Source organism: Somniosus microcephalus, unplaced genomic scaffold, assembly GCF_052327205.1.
Source record: "Somniosus microcephalus isolate GS21.2 unplaced genomic scaffold, FLI_Smic_1.0 unresolved_chr1, whole genome shotgun sequence".
NCBI lineage: Eukaryota > Metazoa > Chordata > Chondrichthyes > Squaliformes > Somniosidae > Somniosus > Somniosus microcephalus.
In genome coordinates, this window is record NW_028225179.1 from 71,641,635 (window position 1) to 71,663,319 (window position 21,685).

At 50.4% G+C, this 21,685-nt stretch overlaps 1 protein-coding gene across 1 annotated transcript in view; it reads left to right on the plus strand.

Annotated features, from left to right (window-relative positions):
- The window catches only part of pkmyt1 (protein kinase, membrane associated tyrosine/threonine 1), a 95,321-nt gene that overhangs the window by 6,661 nt on the left and 66,975 nt on the right, over positions 1-21,685 (plus strand). The window contains exons 2-3 of the mRNA XM_085974629.1: positions 10,972-11,470; positions 15,507-15,997. Of these exons, the coding sequence (XP_085830755.1) occupies positions 11,135-11,470; positions 15,507-15,997 (827 nt within the window). The 5' untranslated portion in view covers positions 10,972-11,134. The remainder of the gene's footprint in view (positions 1-10,971; positions 11,471-15,506; positions 15,998-21,685) is intronic.

Genomic DNA, 21,685 nt, shown 5'->3' on the forward strand with positions numbered 1-21,685 from the left:
GCTGAATGGCCTACTCCTGCTCCTATCTTCTATGTTTCTATGTCTCGTAACCCAGGCCGACACTCCCCGGTTGCCAGTACTGAGGGAGCGCTGTACTGTCGGAGAGGCTGTACTACTGTACTGTCGGAGGGTCAGTAGTGAGGGAGCACTGTTCTGTCAGAGGGTCAGTGCTGAGGGAGCGCTGCTCTGTCGGAGGGGCAGTACCACATAGGATATACGGCACAGAAACAGGCCATTCGGCCCAACCAGTCCATGCCGGCGTTTATGCTCCACATGAGCCTCCTCCCATCTTTCCTCATCTAAATCCTATCAGTGTAACTCTCTATTCCCTTCTCCCTCATATGCTTGTCCAGCCTCCCCTTAAATGCATCTTATACTATTCGCTTCAACCACTCCCTGTGGTAGCGAGTTCCACATTCTCACCACTCTCTGGGTAAAGAAGTTTCTTCTGAATTCCCTATTGGATTTCTTGGTGACTATCTTATATTGAGGCCTCTAGTTATGCTGTTCCCCACAAGTGGAAACATTCTCTGTATCCACTCTATCAAAACCTTTCATAATTTTAAAGACCTCTATTAGGTCACCCCTCAGCCTTTTTTCAAGAGAAAAGAGACCCAGCCTGTTCATCCTTTCCTGATATGTGTACCCTCGCATTTCTGGTATCACCCGTGTAAATCTTCTCTGCATCCTCTCCAGTGCCTCTATATACTTTTTATAATATGGCGACCAGAACTGCACGCAGTGCTCCAAGTGTGGTCTAACCAAGGTTCGATACAGGTTTAGCATAACTTCCCTACTTTTCAATTCTATCCCTCTAGAAATAAACCCTAGTGCCTGGTTTGCTTTTTTTTATGGCCTTGCTAACCTGTGACGCAACTTTTAGTGATTTGTGTATCTGTGCTCCGAGATCCCTCTGCTCCTCTACCCCACCTAGACTTGTACCCTCCAAGCAATAAGTGACCTCAATATTCTTCCTACAAAAATGTAACACCTCACATTTATCTGTGCTGAACTTCATTTGTCAATTATTTGCCCATTCTGCAAGTTTATTAATGTTGTCCTGTAATGTGTTGCAGTCCTCCTCAATATTGACTATACCCCCCAATGTGGTATCATCTGCAAATTTAGAAATTGTGTTTTTGATTCCAAAGTCTAAATCGTTAATGTAAATTGTGAACAGCAGTGGTCCCAGCACTGATCCTTGTGGAACTCCACTACCTACCTTCTGCCACTCGGAATAGTTACTCTTTACCCCTACTCTCTGCTTTCTGTCTTGAAGCCAGCTAGCTATCCATTCTGCTACTTGTCCCCTGACTCCACATTCTCTGACCTTGTTCATTAGTCTATTATGGGGTACCTTATCGAAGGCCTTTTAAAAATCTCGATAAATTACATCTACTGCATTACCCTTCCTGTTCCCTCTTCAAAAAATTCAAATAAGGTTGGTCAAGCAAGACTTTCCCTTTTGAAATCCATGCTGACTATTCATCATTATACTTTTCATTATTATACTTTTCGTTTCGAGATGTTCTTCTATTCTCTCCTTTAGTAGGGATTCCATTATTTTTCCTACCACCGATGTTAAGCTGACTGGTCTGTAGTTCCCTGGACATATTCTATCCCCCTTCTTAAATCTTGGTATTATGTTACCTATCCGCCAGCCCTCTGGCACTACACCTTTTTCTAATGAATTATTAAATATGTGTAGTAATGCCCCTGCTATCTCTTCCCTAGATTCTTTTAAAATGCGTGGATGCAATCCATCCGGACATGGGGTTTTATCCTCTTTGAGTTTGATTAGTTTATTTAATATATCCCCTTTTTTATTTTAAATGTAGTTATCTCATTACTCATCTCATCATCCAATGTCATATCCACCTGTGCTATCCCCCTGGTAAATACCGAAGCAAAATAATGATTTAATGTTTCTGCCATTTCCCTATCGTTACCTGTGGTATTATCCTGTCTGTCCCTTAATGGCCCTATTCTCATCCCAGCCTTCCTTTTTTTATTGATGTGCCTGTGAAATATTTTACTATTTTGTTTTATGTTCCTTGATAATTTAATTTCATAGTTCCTCTTTGCCTCTAATTGTTTTTTTGACTTCTCTCCTAATCCCTTCGTATTCTCTTCTAATCATGCCCTCCTCTGCTGTCTATGCATTTAATGTATGCCTCTTTCCTTTTCCTCAATTGTTCCCTGATGTCTTTATTCATCCATGGAGTCTCATTTGTGTTTAGTTTGTTCTTTCCTTTTAGCGGAATATATTTTCCCTGCACTCTGTTGAACACCGTTTTAAATGTTTCCCATTGTCGTTCTACATCGTTGTTTGCCAATATTGTTGCCCATTTTATCTTCCCAAGTTCTATTCTCAGCCCCTCAAAATCAGCTTTTCTCCAATCTATTACCCTGGTTTTCGTCATACTTATGCCCTTCTTGATTATCATCTTAAAGTGTATTATATTATGGTCACTATTGCCTATATGTTCCTCTACTTTTACTTCTCTTATCTGCTCTGGCTCATTCCCCATAACTAGATCTAATAGCGAATCCTCCCTTGTTGGGCTTTTTACATATTGGGTTAGAAAGGAGTCCTGTACACATTGCAGCAACTCCATTCCCATATCCCCTTTATCTACCTCTTCTGTCCAATTAATATCGCAGTAGTTGAAATCCCCTGTGGTTATTATTCTATGTTTTTTACTAATTTCCCTAATTTGCCTGCATATTCCTTTCACTATTAAGTGGTCTGTAGACTACGTTTATTATTGTGATTGATCCTTTATTCTCTTTTATCTCTATCCATGGATTCTATTTTTGTCTTGCTGATAGCTACGACCCTTTTTTCTACTGCCATTATGTTATCCCTAATAAGTACAGCTACTCCACCTCTCCTTTTTCCCTCTTTATTTTTCTATATCTGTTATACCCTGCAATGTTTAATTCCCAGTCCTGATTTTTCTGTAACCATGTCTCAGTAATCCCTACGATGTCTGGTTCCTCCTAACGCATGATTGCCTCCAGCTCCCCTGTTTTATTATGGACACTGTGTGCATTGCTGTACAGACAGTTTAACTAATTTTAATAGGATTTCCTCTCACTTTATGTTTAACCATCTTTTTAGACTCCTGGGGGGAGAAATTCAGTTGGCTGCGCCACCCGTTAGCGCCTTAAGAGGGCGCTAAGTGGGTCGCAAGCCAACTGGCGCCCGGGCGCGGCACTGCCCACGCCTCCCGCTAAATTCCGCGGGACGCTAGTGGTGGCGCTAACCGTTAGTGCTGCGCCGCCACCGATGACGTCATCAGTGTGTGCAGCACCCCACTGACGCCCCGGCTGCGATTTTTGGAATCGCCCCCTGATTTACCGCCGGACGCTATGTCCGACCGGTTCCGGGGGGCCTACCTGCGGCCGGGGAGGCGCAAATGAAAGGAGAGGTGTGGGGCGGCCATTTTTGTTGTTGGCCGCCTGCCAGCACCTGCCTGCGCTCCCGTCCCCGGCCTCCTGACCCCCCCCCGCCCCGCGGAGTGCCGGCTGCGTTCCAAGAGCCCGGCACTTCTCCTCGGTGCCGGGCTCTTTTGCCTGCACTCGCGATCCTCGGGAGCCCAGCTGGGCCCCAGATCGTGCTGCACAAGGCCCCTCCCCTTTAAGAAGGGGAGGAAGGCCTGCAATACCTCAGCGCGACGTGCTGCAGCGTGTGGCGCTGCGGCACGTTGCGCCACAATATTCAGTCGCAGCGTCCCAAGAGGGATGCAGGGCGCCTCCAGTAGTGCCGCGCTTCCCTTTGGGGCGCTACCACTCAATTTCCAGCTGGCGGCCACGAATGCTTCCGGGGCGCTACTTTTAGCGCCCTTGCGAGGCTTGCGCCCCAAACGGGGCTATAGTGAATTTCTCCCCCCTGTTCTTTAACTGTATTTGCTCCCTTGGCGTCAATGTCCTCCCTTACTTTATTCTCCCCTGTGCTCACTTTTCCTGTTCTGTTTATATTTAGGCTGCTTACGTTTCTTGTAGATCCCTCCCCCCCGTCCTTACTAGTTTAAAGCCTTTGCCACCTCCCTATTTACTCTTTCCGCTGGGACACGAGTCCAATCATAGAAACATAGAAGATAGGAGCAGGAGTAGGCCATTCGGCCCCTCGAGCCTGCTCCGCCATTCAATGAGATCATGGCTAATCATCCAAGTTCAGTACCCTGTCCCTGACTTCTCCCCATATCCCTTGATCCCTTTAGCCTTAAGAAATATATCCAACTCCTTCTTGAATATATTTAATGAATTGGCCTCCACTGCCTTCTGTGGTAGAGAATTCCACAGGTTCACCACTCTCTGGGTGAAGAAATTCCTCCTCATTTCTGTCCTAAAAGGCCTACCCCTTATCCTTAGACTGTGACCCCTGGTTCTGGACTCCCCGACCATCGGGAACATCCTCCCTGCATCTAGTCTGTCCAGTCCTGCCAGAATTTTATAAGTTTCAATGAGATCCCCTCTCATTCTTCTAAACTCCAGTGAGTACAAGCCCAATCGTCCCAATCTCTCCTCATCCGTCATTCCCGCCATCCCAGGTATCAGCCTGGTGAATCTTCGCTGAACTCCTTACATGGCAAGAATATCCTTCCTCAGATAAGGCGACCAAAACTGCACACAATACTCAAGATGTGGTCTCACCAAGGCCCTGTACAACTGCAGCAAGACATCCTTGTTCCTGTACTCAAACCCTCTCGCTACGAAGGCCAACATACCATTTGCCTTAACCGCCTGCTGCACCTGCATGCTTACCTTCAGCGACTGGTGCACAAGGACACCCAGGTCTCGTTGCACTTCCCCTTCTCCCAATCTATTGCCATTCAGATAATAATCTGCCTTCCTGTTTTTGCCACCAAAGTGGATAACCTCACATTTATCCACGTTATATTGCATCTGCCATGCTTCTGCCCAATCACCCAACCTGTCCAAATCATCCTGTAGTTTCTCGGCATCCTCCTCACAGCACACACGCCCACCCAGCTTTGTGTCGTCTGCAAATTTGGAGATATTACATCTAGTTCCCTTGTCTAGATCATTAATATATATTGTGAATAGCTGGGGTCCAAGGACCGATCCCTGCGGTACCCCACTAGTCACTGCCTGCCACTCGGAAAAAGACCCGTTTATTCCAACTCTTTGCTTTCTATCTGCCAACCAGTTCTCTATCCAAGTCAATACCTTGCCCCCAATCCCATGTGCCTTAACTTTACACGCTGTTAGATCGGGTAATTAATTTCAGTGGACCACACTGATCTGAGGTCAACACACTAAAATTAAAGTTTGCGAGTCCGGTGGTAAGTTTTAAATAGTCGATTTATTGCATCACTTGATTTACACTGTTTGACTTCCTTTATCCAACTAACATCATATTCAAAATGGCTGGTTTTTATACAGCAGCAGATGTACCCGCCCCCTTTATTACCATTGGCTCAGCAGCCTGCATGCAGAGCTATGGTTGGTTCAACTACATCACACTGATTGGATCTCTGGTACATCAATCATTCCTTTGTTCTCTGTTTAAGCTAAATCAGCACTTTCAGTATTAAGCTTAGATCAGCATTTTCAAAGTTAAGCTTAGATCAGCATTTTCATTGTTCTCAGTTTTTAAGTCAGCCGATGTGACATTACCAGCTGTGATTGGATCTGATACATCACACCATCCTTTGACACGTGGTCAGCTTAAGCATAATCAGATTTCTATAAATCATTAGTTTAATCATATTAAAATCTATGTTATTAATATGTATATATATATTCCCTAACACACGCTAATCTCTTATGTGGGACCTTATCGAAAGCCTTCTGAAAGTCCAAATACAGGAAACTTTCATTTAACCGGAGGTTAAATGTCCGGAAAGCTCTATCTACTGGCAAAATTCAGGAGCTGTTTCCTATAAGTTTTTTTACTTCTCGTTGCCTTTTTTTTCCAGTCAGGCTGTGCAAGGTCTAGCTGAAGCTGTTGCTTAGCTACAGAGACGCTTTTAAGCTGCGGCCGACTGTTTTGAAGCTGTTGCTAAGCAACAGGGTTTGTTGATTCACACGGAGCTCAAAAGCTCCGTATGTTTTAACATTAGCGCTGGTTTCTACGGCAGTTTTGATGGTACGGCACCAGCTCGGTCCCGTCAGTGCCGGACACCAGAAAGTTTCCTGTACACCACATCCACTGGTTCTCCCTTATCTATTTTACTAGTTACATCCTCAAAAAATTCCAGTAGATTAGTCAAGCACGATTCACCTTTTGTAAATCCATGTTGACTTTGTCCGATCCTGTCACTGTTTTCCAAGTGCTCTGCTATTACATCTTTTATAATGGACTCTAGCATTTTCCCCACTACCGATGTCAAGCTTACCGGTCTGTAATTCCCCGTTTTCTCTCTACCACCTTTTTTGAATAGTGGGGTAACATTAGCTACCCTCCAATCCATGGGAACTGTTCCAGAGTCTATCGAGTTCTGGAAGATGACCAGCAATGCATCTACTATTTCTAGGGCCACTTCCTTAAGTACCCTAGGATGTAGATTATCAGGCCCTGGGGATTTATCGGCCTTCAATCCCATCAATTTCCCTAACACCATTTCCCTACAAATACTTATTTCTTTCAGTTCCTCCCTTTAATCAGACCCTATGTTCCCCGACATCTCTAGGATCCCAGTTCAGGTGGAGCCCGTCCCATCGGTACAGCTCCTTCCTGTCCCAGAACTGGTGCCAGTGTCCCATGAAAAGGAACTCCTCTTTCCCACACCAGCCCTTTAGCCACGTGTTACTTCTCCTGATCTGTCTGCTTCTATGCCGGTTTGCACATGGCTCAGGCAATAATCTAGAGATTATTACCCTCGAGGTCCTGCTTTTTAATTAAGAGCCTAATTCCTGAAGCTCTTTCAGCAGGACCTCCTCCCTGTTCCTACCTATATCGTTTGTTCCAACATGGACCACGACAACTGGATTTACCCCCTCCCTTTCCAAGTTCCTCTCCAGCCGCCGTGAGGTATCCCTTACCCTGGCACCAGGTAGGTAACACACCCTTCGGGATTCTCGTTCTTGGCTGCAGAGGACTCTATCTATCCCCCTAACTATAGAGTCCCCTATTACTACCACATTTCTATTCTGCTCTTCCCCCCCCTTGATATCCTTCTGAGCCCCGGTGCCTTGGTCTGCATTGTGGCTGTTCTCCCTGCAGCCTTTCTCCTTGTCCTCACAGGTAGTGAGTACATCGTACCTGTTGGACAGGACCAGTGTCTGCGGGACCTCCTTCTCAACCTCTCCTAAATCCCCACTACCCGTCTCCCTAACAGTCACACCCTCCCCTTCCTGAACCTGGGCTTTCCTCTGGGGTTGTGGATAAAACTGTCCAGAAATTCCTCCCCCTCCGTTATGTGTCGGAGTGTCTCCAACTCGCACTCCAGCTCAATCACTCTGAGCCGGAGAGATTCGAGATGGAGATTTCTCCTGCAGACGTGTCTCGCTGCCCACAAACTCCCACATACTGCAGTCCAGACACACAACCTGCCCTGCCATATCTTAGTCCAGCCTTATTTTATTTATTTAATTAGTTAAAGTCTTTACTCAACGATTATTTATAGTTATATTAAATAGTTTAACTAGTTAAGCTACAAATTTAATACAGTACTTTGTAGTTTCCCGCACCTAGCTTAAACCACTGTCTTAGGTTAGAGATAAGAAAAAACCTTAATACTCACCAATATAGCACTGAGGGAGCGCTGCACTGTCAGAGGGGCAGTACTGAGGGAGCGCCGCACTGTCAGAGGGGCAGTACTGAGGGAGCGCCGCACTGTCAGAGGGGCAGTACTGAGGGAGCGCTGCACTGTCAGAGGGGCAGTACTGAGGGAGCGCCGCACTGTCAGAGGGGCAGTACTGAGGGAGCGCCGCACTGTCAGAGGGGCAGTACTGAGGGAGCGCTGCACTGTCAGAGGGGCAGTACTGAGGGAGCGCCGCACTGTCAGAGGGGCAGTACTGAGGGAGCGCCGCACTGTCAGAGGGGCAGTACTGAGGGAGCGCCGCACTGTCGGAGGGGCAGTACTGAGGGAGCGCCGCACTGTCGGAGGGGCAGTACTCACTGTCGGAGGGGCAGTACTGAGGGAGTGCTGCACTGTCAGAGGGGCAGTACTGAGGGAGCGGCGCACTGTCAGAGGGGCAGTACTGAGGGAGCGCCGCACTGTCGGAGGGGCAGTACTCACTGTCGGAGGGGCAGTACTGAGGGAGTGCTGCACTGTCAGAGGGGCAGTACTGAGGGAGCGCCGCACTGTCAGAGGGGCAGTACTGAGGGAGCGCCGCACTGTCAGAGGGGCAGTACTGAGGGAGCGCCGCACTGTCAGAGGGGCAGTACTGAGGGAGCGCTGCACTGTCGGAGGGGCAGTACTGAGGGAGCGCTGCACTGTCGGAGGGGCAGTACTCACTGTCGGAGGGGCAGTACTGAGGGAGTGCTGCACTGTCAGAGGGGCAGTACTGAGGGAGCGCCGCACTGTCGGAGGGGCAGTACTGAGGGAGCGCTGCACTGTCAGAGGGGCAGTACTGAGGGAGCGCCGCACTGTCAGAGGGGCAGTACTGAGGGAGCGCCGCACTGTCAGAGGGGCAGTACTGTGGGAGAGCCGCACTGTCAGAGGGGCAGTACTGAGGGAGCGCTGCACTGTCGGAGGGGCAGTACTGAGGGAGCGCTGCACTGTCGGAGGGGCAGTACTCACTGTCGGAGGGGCAGTACTGAGGGAGTGCTGCACTGTCGGAGGGGCAGTACTGAGGGAGCGCTGCACTGTCGGAGGGTCAGTACTGTGGGAGAGCCGCACTGCTGGAGGGGCAGTACTGAGGGAGAGCTGCACTGTCGGAGGGGCAGTACTGAGGGAGCGCTGCACTGTCGGAGGGGCAGTACTGAGGGAGAGCTGCACTGTTGGAGGGGCAGTACTGAGGGAGAGCTGCACTGTCGGAGGGGCAGTACTGAGGGAGCGCTGCACTGTCGGAGAGGCAGTACTGAGGGAGAGCCGCACTGTCGGAGGGGCAGTACTGAGGGAGAGCTGCACTGTTGGAGGGGCAGTACTGAGGGAGAGCTGCACTGTCGGAGGGGCAGTACTGAGGGAGAGCTGCACTGTTGGAGGGGCAGTACTGAGGGAGAGCTGCACTGTCGGAGGGGCAGTACTGAGGGAGCGCTGCACTGTCGGAGAGGCAGTACTGAGGGAGAGCCGCACTGTCGGAGGGGCAGTACTGAGGGAGAGCTGCACTGTCGGAGGGTCAGTACTGAGGGAGAGCCGCACTGTCGGAGGGGCAGTGCTGAGGGAGAGCTGCACTGTCGGAGGGGCAGTACTGAGGGAGTGCTGCACTGTCGGAGAGGCAGTACTGAGGGAGAGCCGCACTGTTGGAGGGGCAGTACTGAGGGAGAGCTGCACTGTCGGAGGGTCAGTACTGTGGGAGAGCCGCACTGTCGGAGGGGCAGTACTGAGGGAGAGCTGCACTGTCGGAGGGGCAGTACTGAGGGAGAGCCGCACTGTTGGAGGGGCAGTACTGAGGGAGAGCTGCACTGTCGGAGAGTCAGTACTGAGGGAGAGCCGCACTGTTGGAGGGGCAGTACTGAGGGAGAGCTGCACTGTCGGAGGGGCAGTACTGAGGGAGCGCTGCACTGTCGGAGAGGCAGTACTGAGGGAGAGCCGCACTGTTGGAGGGGCAGTACTGAGGGAGAGCTGCACTGTCGGAGGGTCAGTGCTGAGGGAGAGCTGCACTGTCGGAGGGGCAGTACTGAGGGAGCGCTGCACTGTCGGAGAGGCAGTACTGAGGGAGAGCCGCACTGTTGGAGGGGCAGTACTGAGGGAGAGCTGCACTGTCGGAGGGTCAGTACTGTGGGAGAGCCGCACTGTCGGAGGGGCAGTACCGAGGGAGAGCTGCACTGTCGGAGGGGCAGTACTGAGGGAGAGCCGCACTGTTGGAGGGGCAGTACTGAGGGAGAGCTGCACTGTCGGAGAGTCAGTACTGAGGGAGAGCCGCACTGTCGGAGGGGCAGTACTGAGGGAGAGCTGCACTGTCGGAGAGTCAGTACTGAGGGAGAGCCGCACTGTTGGAGGGGCAGTACTGAGGGAGCGCTGCACTGTTGGAGGGGCAGTACTGAGGGAGAGCTGCACTGTCGGAGAGTCATTACTGAGGGAGCACCGCACTGTTGGAGGGGCAGTACTGAGGGAGCGTTGTAATATCGGAGGGGCAGTACTGTGGGAGCGCTGCACTATTGGAGGGGCCGTCTTTTGGATGTTAAACCGAGGGCCCCGTCTGCCCCCTCAGGTGGATGTGAGAAGATTCCATGGCACTATTGGAAGAAGAGCAGGGGGAAGTTTTGCTCGGTGTCCTTGGCCAATATTTATCCCTTAACCAACATCACTAGCACATAGTATTTACAGCACAGAAACTGGTCCATATCGGAGTTTATGCTCAACACGAGCCTCCTCCCACCTTACTTCATCTCACTCTATCAGCATATCCTTCTATTCCTTTCTCCCTCATGTGTTTATCCAGCTTCCCGTTAAATGCCTCTATACTATTCGCCTCAACCTCTCCCTGTGGTAGCGAGTTCCACATTCTCACCACCCTCTGGGTGAAGAGGTTTCTCCTGAATTCCCGATTGGATTTCTTGGTGACTATCTTATATTTACGGCCTCTAGTTTTGGACTCCCCACAAGTTGAAACACCTTCTCTGCGTCTACCCTATTGGACCCTTTAAAGACCTCTATTCGGTCACATTGGCTGTTTGTGGGATCTTGCTCTGTGCCAGTTGGCTGCCGCCTCTCCTACATTACACTTCAAAACAAAAAGTACTTCATTGGCTGGGATGCGCTTTGGGACGTCCTGGGGTTGCGAAAGGCGCTGTCGAAATGTTAATTCTATCTTTTTATATATTAAGAACTTATTGGAACTGGCAAGAAAAGGAAATTTTTGTTCTTTAATCACGTTTCCATCTTTTGACAGACGTATCGCGAGATCAAAGCATCGTGAACTGCCAGCGATGGTGACCCGCAAGGCGTCCTCTGCTCATGCCCGCAGGGGCTGAAGTGTGAAACGTTTGACCCTCTCCCTCCCTGGCATCCCCTCCCCGCCAAACCCCCTACCCTAGCTGTAGCCTCGAGGTGCCATGGGTGATTCCCACCTGGCGCGGACCCCCATCCCCGTGCCCGCCTTCTTCAAGCAGGCGGAGGAGCCCTTCTCGCTCAAGAGGCGGGGGCGGCCGGGGGGCCACAGCCTGACCCCACGGCCCCCGGTCAAGATGGCCCTGCCCGTCAGCCGTGTCTTCCCCAAACGGCAGCAGGCGTGGAGCCAGCCACGGCCCCAGAGCGTCTCCGGCAAGGACCCGGCCGCCCAGCGCCTCAGCAGCCGCCTCTATGACGAGAGCAAAGAAGAACTCTACTTTGACCAGTGCTTCCACAAGATCAGCAAGCTGGGGCGTGGCTCCTTCGGAGAGGTGTTCAAGGTATGTATCTCCCCCCCCGGTGACCCGTCTACTGGCGTGAAGTAGAGAAGGAGATGAGCAGTGATATGGGATACCGGCACTTTCCCCACTGGCTAAGGAGATCGAATCGAGTTTATGTAAAAGTATATAGAGTAAACTGAGAAGTGACGGGGGGTGGGGGCCGTCAATTTAAGAATGAACTTGTATTTCTATGGCGCCTTTCACGACCTCTGGAAGCTTCACAGCCAATCAACTACTTTTTGAAGTGTAGTCACGGTTGTAAGGTAGGAAACGCGGCAGCAGATTGGCGCACAGCAAGCTCCCACAAACAGCAACGTGATGACGACTAGATGATCTGTTTTGCGGTGGATAAATATTGGCCCAGGACACCGTGGAGCACTCCCCTGCTCGTCTTTAAAATTAATCCCACTGCCCCGCTCTCTCCCCATAGACCTATACCTTGTTCTGATTGAAGTGTTCATCAGATCTTCCCTGAAAAGATGCACCGATCTCAATCACTCCCTGCGGTAAAGCATTCCGTGCTCCAAAAGCCCTTTCCCCACTTTCTTAGGTGACATCCTTAAACTGATGATCTCCACCCCCCCACCCAACAGGAGATGGTCTTTTCCGATTCACTGTTTAGAATGTCAAAAAAAAAACTCGATTCAATCCCCTCTTACTTCTCACTTCTCTCCTCCACAGAGTCGGCTGTGGTTCAGCAGTACTCACTCTCGCCTCTGAGTCAGAAGGTCGTGGTTTTCGAGCTCCACACACACACACACTCCAGAGACACGAGCCCCATAATTTGCATTTACATAGTGCCTTTAACGTAGCAAAACATCCCAAGGCGTCCACAAGAGCGTTATAAAACAAAATTTGACACCCAGCCAAATAAGGAGCTGTTAGGACATGGTTTGGTCAAAGAGGTAGGTTTTAAGAAGTCTCATAAGAAAGGAAAGAGAGGCGGAGAGGTTTAGGGAGGAAATTCCAGAGCTTAGGGCCCAGGCAGCTGAAGGCATGGCCGCCAATGGTGGAGCGTTTAAAATCGAGGATGCTCAAGAGGCCAGAATTGGTGGAGTGCAGTGATCTCGGCGGGTTGTGGAGCTGGAGGAGATTCGTGAGAGGCGGCCTATAAATATCATAAGCGTGTGTGCTGTGAGGAGGATGCAGAGAAACGCCAGTATGATTTGGACAGGTTGGGTGATTGGGCAGATGCAGTATAATGTGGAAAAATGTGAGGTTATCCACTTTGGTGGCAAAAACAGGAAGGCAGATTATTATCTGAATGGCAATAGATTGGGAAAAGGGGAAGTGCAACGAGACCTGGGTGTCCTTGTGCACCAATCGCTGAAGGTAAGCATGCAGGTGCAGCAGGCGGTTAAGAAGGCAAATGGTATGTTGGCCTTCATAGCGAGAGGATTCGAGTACAGGAGCAAGGATGTCTTGCTGCAGTTGTACAGGGCACACCTTGAGTATTGTGTGCAATTTTGGGCACCTTATCTGAGGAAGGATGTTCTTGCCATGGAGGGAATGCAGCGAAGATTCACCAGACTGATACCTGGGATGGCAGGAATGACGTATGAGGGGAGATTGGGCCGATTAGGCTTATACTCGCTGGAGTTTAGAAGAATGAGAGGGGATCTCATTGAAACTTATAATATTCTAACAGGACTAGACAGACTAGATGCAGGAAGGATGTTCCCGGTGGCGGGGGAGTCCAGAACCAGGGGTCACAGTCTAAGGATAAGGGGTAAGCCATTTAGGACTGAGATGAGGAGGAATTTCTTCACCACAGAAGGCAGTTGAAGCCAATTCATTAAATATATTCAAAAAGGAGTTGGATATATTTCTTAAGGCTAAAGGGATCAAGGGATATGGGGAGAAAGCAGGGACAGGGTACTGAGTTTGGATGATCAGCCATGATCTCATTAAATGGCGGAGCAGGCTAGAGGGGCCGAATGGCCTACTCCTATCTTCTATGTTTCTGTGTTCCTTAACAAGTTACAGAGCGAGTCTGGATCGACAAAGGTTACCTGCCGACCTGGGGAAACGCAGTAATATCGTTTAATTCTCTCTATGTCTACCGCTTAAAGACTGTGTGCGTCTGGACTTGGACGAACACAATTTAAAAAAAGAAAGACTTGCATTTCTATAGCACCTGTCACTTCCTCAGGACATCCCAAAGCCCTTTACAGCAACAACAACTTGTATTTATATAGCGCCTTTAACGATGTAAAACATCCCAAGGCGTGTCACAGGAGTATTAAAAGACAAAAAAAATTTGACGCCGAGTCACATAAGGAGAAATTAGGGCAGGTGACCAAAAGCTTGGTCAAAGAGGCAGGTTTTGAGGAGCGTCTTAAAGAAGGAAAGAGAGGTAGAGAGGTTTAGGGAGTGAATTCCAGAGCTTGGGGCCTAGACAGCTGAAGGCACGGCCACCACAGGTTGAGCGATTATAATCAGGGATGCTCAAGAGGGCAGAATTAGAGGTGCGCAGATATCTCGGGGGGTTGTGGGGCTGGAGGAGATTACAGAGATAGGGAGGGGCGAGGCCATGGAGGGATTTGAAAACAAGGATGAGAATTTTGAAATCGAGGCGTTGCTTAACCGGGAGCCAATGTAGGTCAGCGAGCACAGGGGTGATGGGCGAACGGGACTTGGTGCGAGTTAGGACACGGGCAGCCGAGTTTTGAATGACCTCAAGTTTATGTAGGGTAGAATGTGAGAGGCCAACCAGGAGTGCGTTGGAATAGTCAAGTCTAGAGGTAACAAAGGCATGGATGAGGGTTTCAGCAACGGATGAGCTGAGGCAAGGGCATAGTGGTTAGCACTGTTGCCTCACAGCGCCAGGGACCCGGGTTCGAATCCGGCCTCGGGCGACTGTGTGGAGTTTGCACATTCTCCCCGTGTTTGCGTGGGTTTCCTCCGGGTGCTCCGGTTTCCTCCCACAGTCCAAAGATGTGCGGGTTAGGTTGATTGGCTATGATAAATTGACCCTTAGTGTTAGGGGGATTAAATACGTGGGGTTACGGGGATAGGGTGGGATATGTGTTGGTGTAGGGGTTATGGGGATCGGGTGGGATATGTGTCGGTGCAGGCTCGATGGGCCGAAATGGCCTCTATCTGCACTGTGGGGTTTCTGTGATTCTGTGATTCAGAGACGGGCGATGTTACGGAGGTGGAAGTAGGTGGTCTTTGTTATGCTGCGGATATGTGGTCGGAAGCTCATTTCAGGGTCAGATATGACACCAAGGTTGTGAACAGTGTGGTTCAGCCTCAGACAGATGTTAGGGAGAGGGATGGAGTCAGTGGCTAGGGAACGGAGTTTGTGGCAGGGACCGAAAACAATGGCTTCGGTCTTCCCAATATTTAATTGGAGCAAATTTCTGTTTATCCAGAACTGGATGTCGGACAAGCAGTCTGACAATTTAGAGACCGTGGAGGGGTCGAGCGAAGTGGTGGTGAGGTAGAGCTGGGTATCGTCAGCGTACACGTGGAAACTGACGCTGTGTTTTCGGATGATGTCGCCAAGGGGCAACATGCAGATGAGAAATAGGAATACAGCCAATGAAGTACTTTCTGAAGTGTAGTCACTTGTAATGTAGGAAACGCGGCAGCCAATTTGCGCACAGCAAGCTCCCACAAACAGCAATGTGATAATGACCAGATAATCTGTTTTAGTGATTTTGATTGAGGGATAATTATTGGCCTGCTCTTCTTCAAAATAGCGCCATGGAATCTTTTACATCCACCTGAGAGCGCGGATGGGGCCTCGGTTTAATGTCTCATCCGAAAGACAGCCCCTCCGACAATGCACCTCTCCCTCAGCACTGCACTGGAGTGTCAGCCTAGATTTTTGTGCTCAAGTCTCTGGAGTGGGACTTGAACCCACAACCTTCTGACTCAGGCGAGAGTGCTGCCCACTGAGCCACGGCTTGTTGTTGCAAGGTATATTTGGTGTTGAATTCGAACAGCTTATGCCGGCTTACCATCGCTCTTCTTTTTGTTCTTCTTCACCGCTCCCTCCCACTCCTCTCTCTCCGGGACGGCGCTTCAGGTCAGGAGCAAGGAGGACGGGAAGCTCTACGCAGTCAAGCGCTCGATGGAGCTCTTCCGGGGGGAGTCGGACCGCTCCCGGAAGCTGGAGGAGGCGCAGAAGCACGAGCGGCTGGAGGCCCACGGCAACCTGGTGCGCTTCGTGCGGGCCTGGGAGGAGCGGCGGCAGCTCTACATCCAGACAGAGCTGTGCGACACCAGCCTGCAGCAGTACGCCGAGGGGCGTTGCCCGCTGCCCGAGCGCCAGGTCTGGGGCTTCCTGGCCGACCTGCTGGCCGGCCTCAAGCACCTCCACGACCGCAACCTCGCGCACATGGACGTCAAGCCGGCCAACGTCTTCATCGCCGGCGGCCGGGTCTGCAAGCTGGGCGACTTCGGCCTGATGCTGGAGCTGGACCGCGGCGACCTGAGCGAGGCGCAGGAGGGGGACCCCAAGTACATGGCCCCCGAGCTCCTCAACGGCATCTACAGCAAGGCAGCTGACGTCTTCAGGTAGGGAGAGCGGGTGTCACAGTGTGTTAGATACACTGTCCTTTCCCCCTCTGGGACCGGGTGTCAGTGCGTTAGATACACTGTCCTTACCCCCTCTGGGACAGGGTGTCACAGTGCGGTAGATACACTGTCCTTTCCCCCTCTGGGACCGGTTGTCACAGTGCGTTAGATACACTGTCCTTACCCCCTCCGGGACTGGGTGTCACAGTACGTTAGATACACTGTCCTTTCCCCCTCTGGGACTGGGTGTCACAGTGTGTTAGATACACTGTCCTTTCTCCCTCTGGGACCGGATGTTACATTGCTTTAGTTACACTGTCCTTTCCCCCTCTGGGACCGGGTGTCACAGTGCGTTAGATACACTGTCCTTTCCCCCTCTGGGGCCGGGTGTGACCGTATATTAGATACACTGTCCTTTCCCCCTCTGTGACCGGGTGTAACACTGGTTTAGATACACTGTCCTTTCTATAATGTATGTACCTTTAAGGGGGAGAACTACTTTTTACAGCTCCTGTATCCTGTAGTACCGGCAGTGACCACACCTATATATAAACCCTGAGTCGTGATCTGTACAGTCAGTTGGAGTTTGAACCCTCATTCAGTAAACACCTGTTGATCGTTCCCTGCAGTCTGTGTCTGATTATTGAAGGACACACATTAAGATACACGGATCTAACATTGGCGACGAGCAGATTCGAACCTACCTGCAACTCTGCATCACCTCCCAGGGATTCGCTCCTGGAGAACAGTGGAAGGAGGTTGAGTCCAGAAGCACGGGCGTCGACCACGGGCAACCGCCCAGTCATCCAGCGGAGATTTGAGCATCGCAGGGGAGGCTGTCGAGAGCCAGGCTTGGCTTTCCAGTCACGGTGGTCCAGCGAGGCAGGCTGGCAACAGGTACTGCGCAGACCCTTCCCGGACAGCGGCGGCTAGAGCCGACCGAGCGGCACAGAAAAAGGCTGAGCAGCGTCGACGGGGGAGAGAGAGAGGGCAGAGCGCACAGGGAGCAGCCGGTGTTCAGGGCCGAGCGGCGTCAACGGGGGAGAGAGACGAGAGAGAGCAGAGCGCAGCCGGTGTTCAAGGGCCGAGCAGCGTCAACGGGGGAAGAGAGGCGCGCAGGAAAACGCGAGGCGCTGCCATTGCCCCGAGGACCGCAGAGAGCGGCATTGGCAGCAGCGCAGGAGCAGCGCACGAAACCCACAGGGCGTCGCCATTTGCCACGAGGACTGCCGAGAGCGGCATTGGCAGCAGCGCGGGAGACGCCATTTTAAGCCGCAGCGGGGTAGAAAGGAAAGCGCGGGAGACGCCATTTTAAGCCGCAGCGGGGAAGAAAGGAAAGCGCGGGAGACGCCATTTTAAGCCAGTCTAACCACACCCAAAAATGCCGAAGAGTGGCAGTATCACAGCGTTCGACAATGAAGTCGAACGCATAGAAGTATACTGCAAGGCGAATGAAGTGCCAGATGACAAGAAAGCGCTGGTATTGTTGAATTCAATGGGTGCAAAAACGTATGGCTTACTACGAAACCTAGTAACCCCAGAGAAGCCAGTAGAAAAGGATTTTGAAAACATAGTGTCAATCCTACAGGACCACTTAAACCCCACACCGCTGCTGATAGCAGAAAGATTTAAGTTTCACAAAAGGAACCAGCATAAAGATGAAAGTAATGCTGAGTATTTAACGGAACTGCGCAAGCTATCGAAACACTGCCAGTTTGGAACGGGACTAGCAGATACTTTAAGGGACAAGTTTGTGTGTGGGCTTCAAAGTGAAGGAACCCAGAAACGGCTCCTATCAGAAAAGGATCTTACGCTGGACAAGGCTTTCAGCATGGCAGTATCACACGAAGCAGCAGCAGCAGAGATACAACGGAGACCGCAAGAATATGGCACAAATGAAATGTCATACGGAACAGTGAAGTGCTATCGCTGCGGCAGAACAACCCACGACCATAATGATTGCTGGTTCAAGGACAAAGTGTGCAGACAGTGTGGAAAAGTAGGACACATAGCAAGAGTCTGCAGGTCGGGAAAGAAAACCAGCAGCAAGAAATCTCCACAGGAGAAGCACAAGAAGGTACATAAGGTGACGGAGAGTAGTTCAGACGAACAGAAGAGTGATACAAACTCTGGAAGCAAGGAGCTGGGTTGTCTGAAACTACATAATGTGATCAAAACGGAGGATCACCAAACTATCTGGGTCACGCTCAAGATAGCAGGAGTCCAAGTGAAAATGGAATTGGACACAGGATCAGCCCTAACAGTCATAAACCGAAGGGACTACAAGTGGCTATTCTCACATATACCCTTGAGAGATACAAAGATTGTCTTGAAGACGTACACGGGGCAAAAAGTCTACCCCAAAGGAAAAATAAGGGTGAACGTTATATATAACGGCAAGGAAACACCAAAAATGGACGTATATGTATTGCCAGATGGAGGACCACCACTACTAGGACGTGAATGGATCCGGAAGATACAGCTAGATTGGCATTCCATATAAGCACTGACTGTAGATGCCAAAAAGGGTGACGACGTCACACCTGGACGACTGTCAAAAATGCTAACTGACGCACAAGAAGTGTTCCAGCAGGGACTCGGAACACTAAAAGGCATAACAGCGACGATCAAAATAGAGGAAAATGCAAGCCCAAAGTTTTTTAAGGCCAGACTGGTACCTTATGCGATCCGCCCAGCCGTCGAAGCAGAGCTGGAAGGTTTGGAACGTTCAGGAGTACTGTCCAAAGTGGACTGGAGCGAGTGGGCTACACCCATCGTTCCTGTAATGAAGAGGTCGTTGAGTAATACGCCTGGGGAACCAAAGAAGGTTCGCATCTGTGGGGACTTTAAGGTGACAGTGAACCCAGTCCTTCACACTGTACAATATCCACTTCCGCGGATTGAAGATATTTTCGCCTCGCTATCTGGAGGGAAACGCTTCACTAAGATTGATCTGGCCCAGGCGTACCTGCAAATGGAGGTAGAAGAAGCCTCGAAACAGTACCTCACGATCAACACTCATAAAGGTCTCTACCAATACAACCGGCTGGTGTTCGGGGTAGCATCAGCTCCGGCTATTTGGCAAAGGGCAATGGAACAAGTCCTGCAAGGGATTCCAGGGACCCAGTGTTATTTGGACGACATCCTGGTCACCGGCGAAAATGACAGTGATCACCTCGCCAACCTGGAGCAGGTGCTCACGAGATTGAAGGAATATGGGCTCCGAACTAATCGCCACAAATGCGAGTTTTCCCAGAAGCAGATCTCGTATTGTGGCCATGTTATTGATAAAGAGGGGTTACATAAGTCCCCTAAAAAGATTGAGGCAGTAGTCAAGGCTCCAGCACCGGAAAATGTGTCACAACTGAGGTCGTTCCTCGGGCTGGTGAACTACTACCATAAGTTCTTGCCGAATTTGTCTACCGTACTACACCCACTGAACACCCTACTGCAAACGGGGGTACCATGGAAGTGGAGTGACGAATGTAAACAAGCTTTCCAGAAGAGCAAAGCATTGATCACATCAAAAGAGGTGTTGGCTCATTTCAACCCAGCACTACCAGTTCGGTTGGCGTGTGATGCATCACCCTATGGCATTGGAGCGGTGCTGTCGCACAAATTCCCGGACGGCTCGGAGAGGCCAGTAGCCTTTGCGTCTCTGTCACTAACCTCAGCCGAGCGTAACTACGCCCAGATTGACAGGGAGGCCCTCAGCCTAATGTGGGGAGTGAAAAAGTTCATTCACTATCTGCACGGGCAGAAGTTCACCTTGCTGACTGACCACCAACCACTTGTCTCCATCTTTAATCCAAAGAAGGGCGTTCCGGTGATGACTGCGCAACGGCTACAAAGATGGTCCCTTTTTCTAGGGGCGCACCAGTATGAAATCGAGTACAAGGGCACGAAACAGCATGGACACGCTGATGGGCTATCACGCCTGGCACTGCCTACTGCGGAGGAAGCACCAGCAGTGGATCCTGTCGAAATATTTCATTCGACTATAATTGAATGCTTGCCAGTAACTAACGCTGGTATAGAGAAGGAGACCCGAAATGACCCGACACTGTCTCGGATATATGATTTGACGGTGAAGGGATGACCAGCACATGGCGACTCACTGTTGCCAGCATTCTCATCCAGAAGAGAACAGCTGTCAGTATGCCAGGGGATCTTGATGTGTGGATCCCGAGTGGTAATTCCACCCAAGTTAAGGGAGAGAGTGCTCAATGAGCTTCATGAAGGTCATCTGGGAGGGGTGAAAATGAAAAGCCTTGCTAGGGCTTATGTGTGGTGGCCGGGGATCGATCAGCAAATCGAGGACCTGACAAAGAGCTGCTCAGGATGCCAGAAGGTCCAAAATGCACCACCACATGCCCCTCTACACCCATGGGAGTGGCCCTCATCTCCATGGCAACGGGTGCATATTGATTTTGCTGGTCCCTTCATGGACTCAATGTTTTTAATAGCCGTGGATGCGCACTCGAAATGGCCTGAGGTGATCAAAATGTCCTCCACCACCACGGAGAAAACTATTGCAGTCCTACGGACCATTTTTGCCAGGAACGGCTTGCCAGAGCAGATTTGCTCTGATAACGGACCACAGTTTGTGTCCGAAGAGTTTCGAAGATTTATGAAAAGGAATGGGGTAAGGCATTACACATCCGTCCCGTATCATCCAGCCACAAATGGATTGGCTGAGAGCTTCGTACAAACCTTTAAAAAAGCAGTAAAGGCCATGTGCGATGACGACATTCCACTGCAGCATAAGGTGGACAATTTCCTGTTAGCCTACAGAAATGCGACACATGCAGTCACCAACCAGGCTCTGGCCATGATGTTCTTTAACCGAAGGTTGAGATCTCGTCCGGATTTGCTCAGACCAAATGTACGAAGAGATGTTGAGAGTAAGCAATTCCAGCACATCAATGAGAAGCCGACAAGGAGCTTCAATGTAGGGCAACCAGTCTTGGCCCACGACTACCGAACAGAGAAATGGCAACCAGGAACGATATGCACACGGCAGGGGCCACTAATGTACACAGTGGATGTTGGGGAGAACATTGTGAGACGCCATGTTGACCAGATCCTAGAGTCACAGGAACGAGTCAACCCCATGTCTCGGCCATACGTACCTGGTGAGGAACCTGACGTACAGGTCGCATCTACCTCAGAAACAATAGCATTGGAAGCTGATGAATCAACTGACGACAGGGTGCTAGAATCGCCTCCGCACCAAGAGCGAGACACTTGGGAAAGGTGTTATCCAGAAAGAATCAGGAAGCCTCCCCAAAGACTGAATTTATAAATAGACTATTTTCAGTTAATGTTGCATGTTAAAAGTGTTAATTGTAATTAGTTTGATATTTAATTGTTAAATGAGTGTTATGGTACTGTTAATCTAAAAGGGGAGGAATTGTAATGTACGTACCTTTTAAGGGGGAGAACGACTTTTTACAGCTCCTGTATCCTGTAGTACCGGCAGTGACCACACCTATATATAAACCCTGAGTAGTGATCTGTACAGTCAGTTGGAGTTTGAACCCTCATTCAGTAAACACCTGTTGATCGTTCCCTGCAGTCTGTGTCTGATTATTGAAGGACACACATTAAGATACACGGATCTAACACTTTCCCCCTCTGGGACCGGATGTCACAGTGCATTAGATACACTGTCCTTTCCCCCTCTGG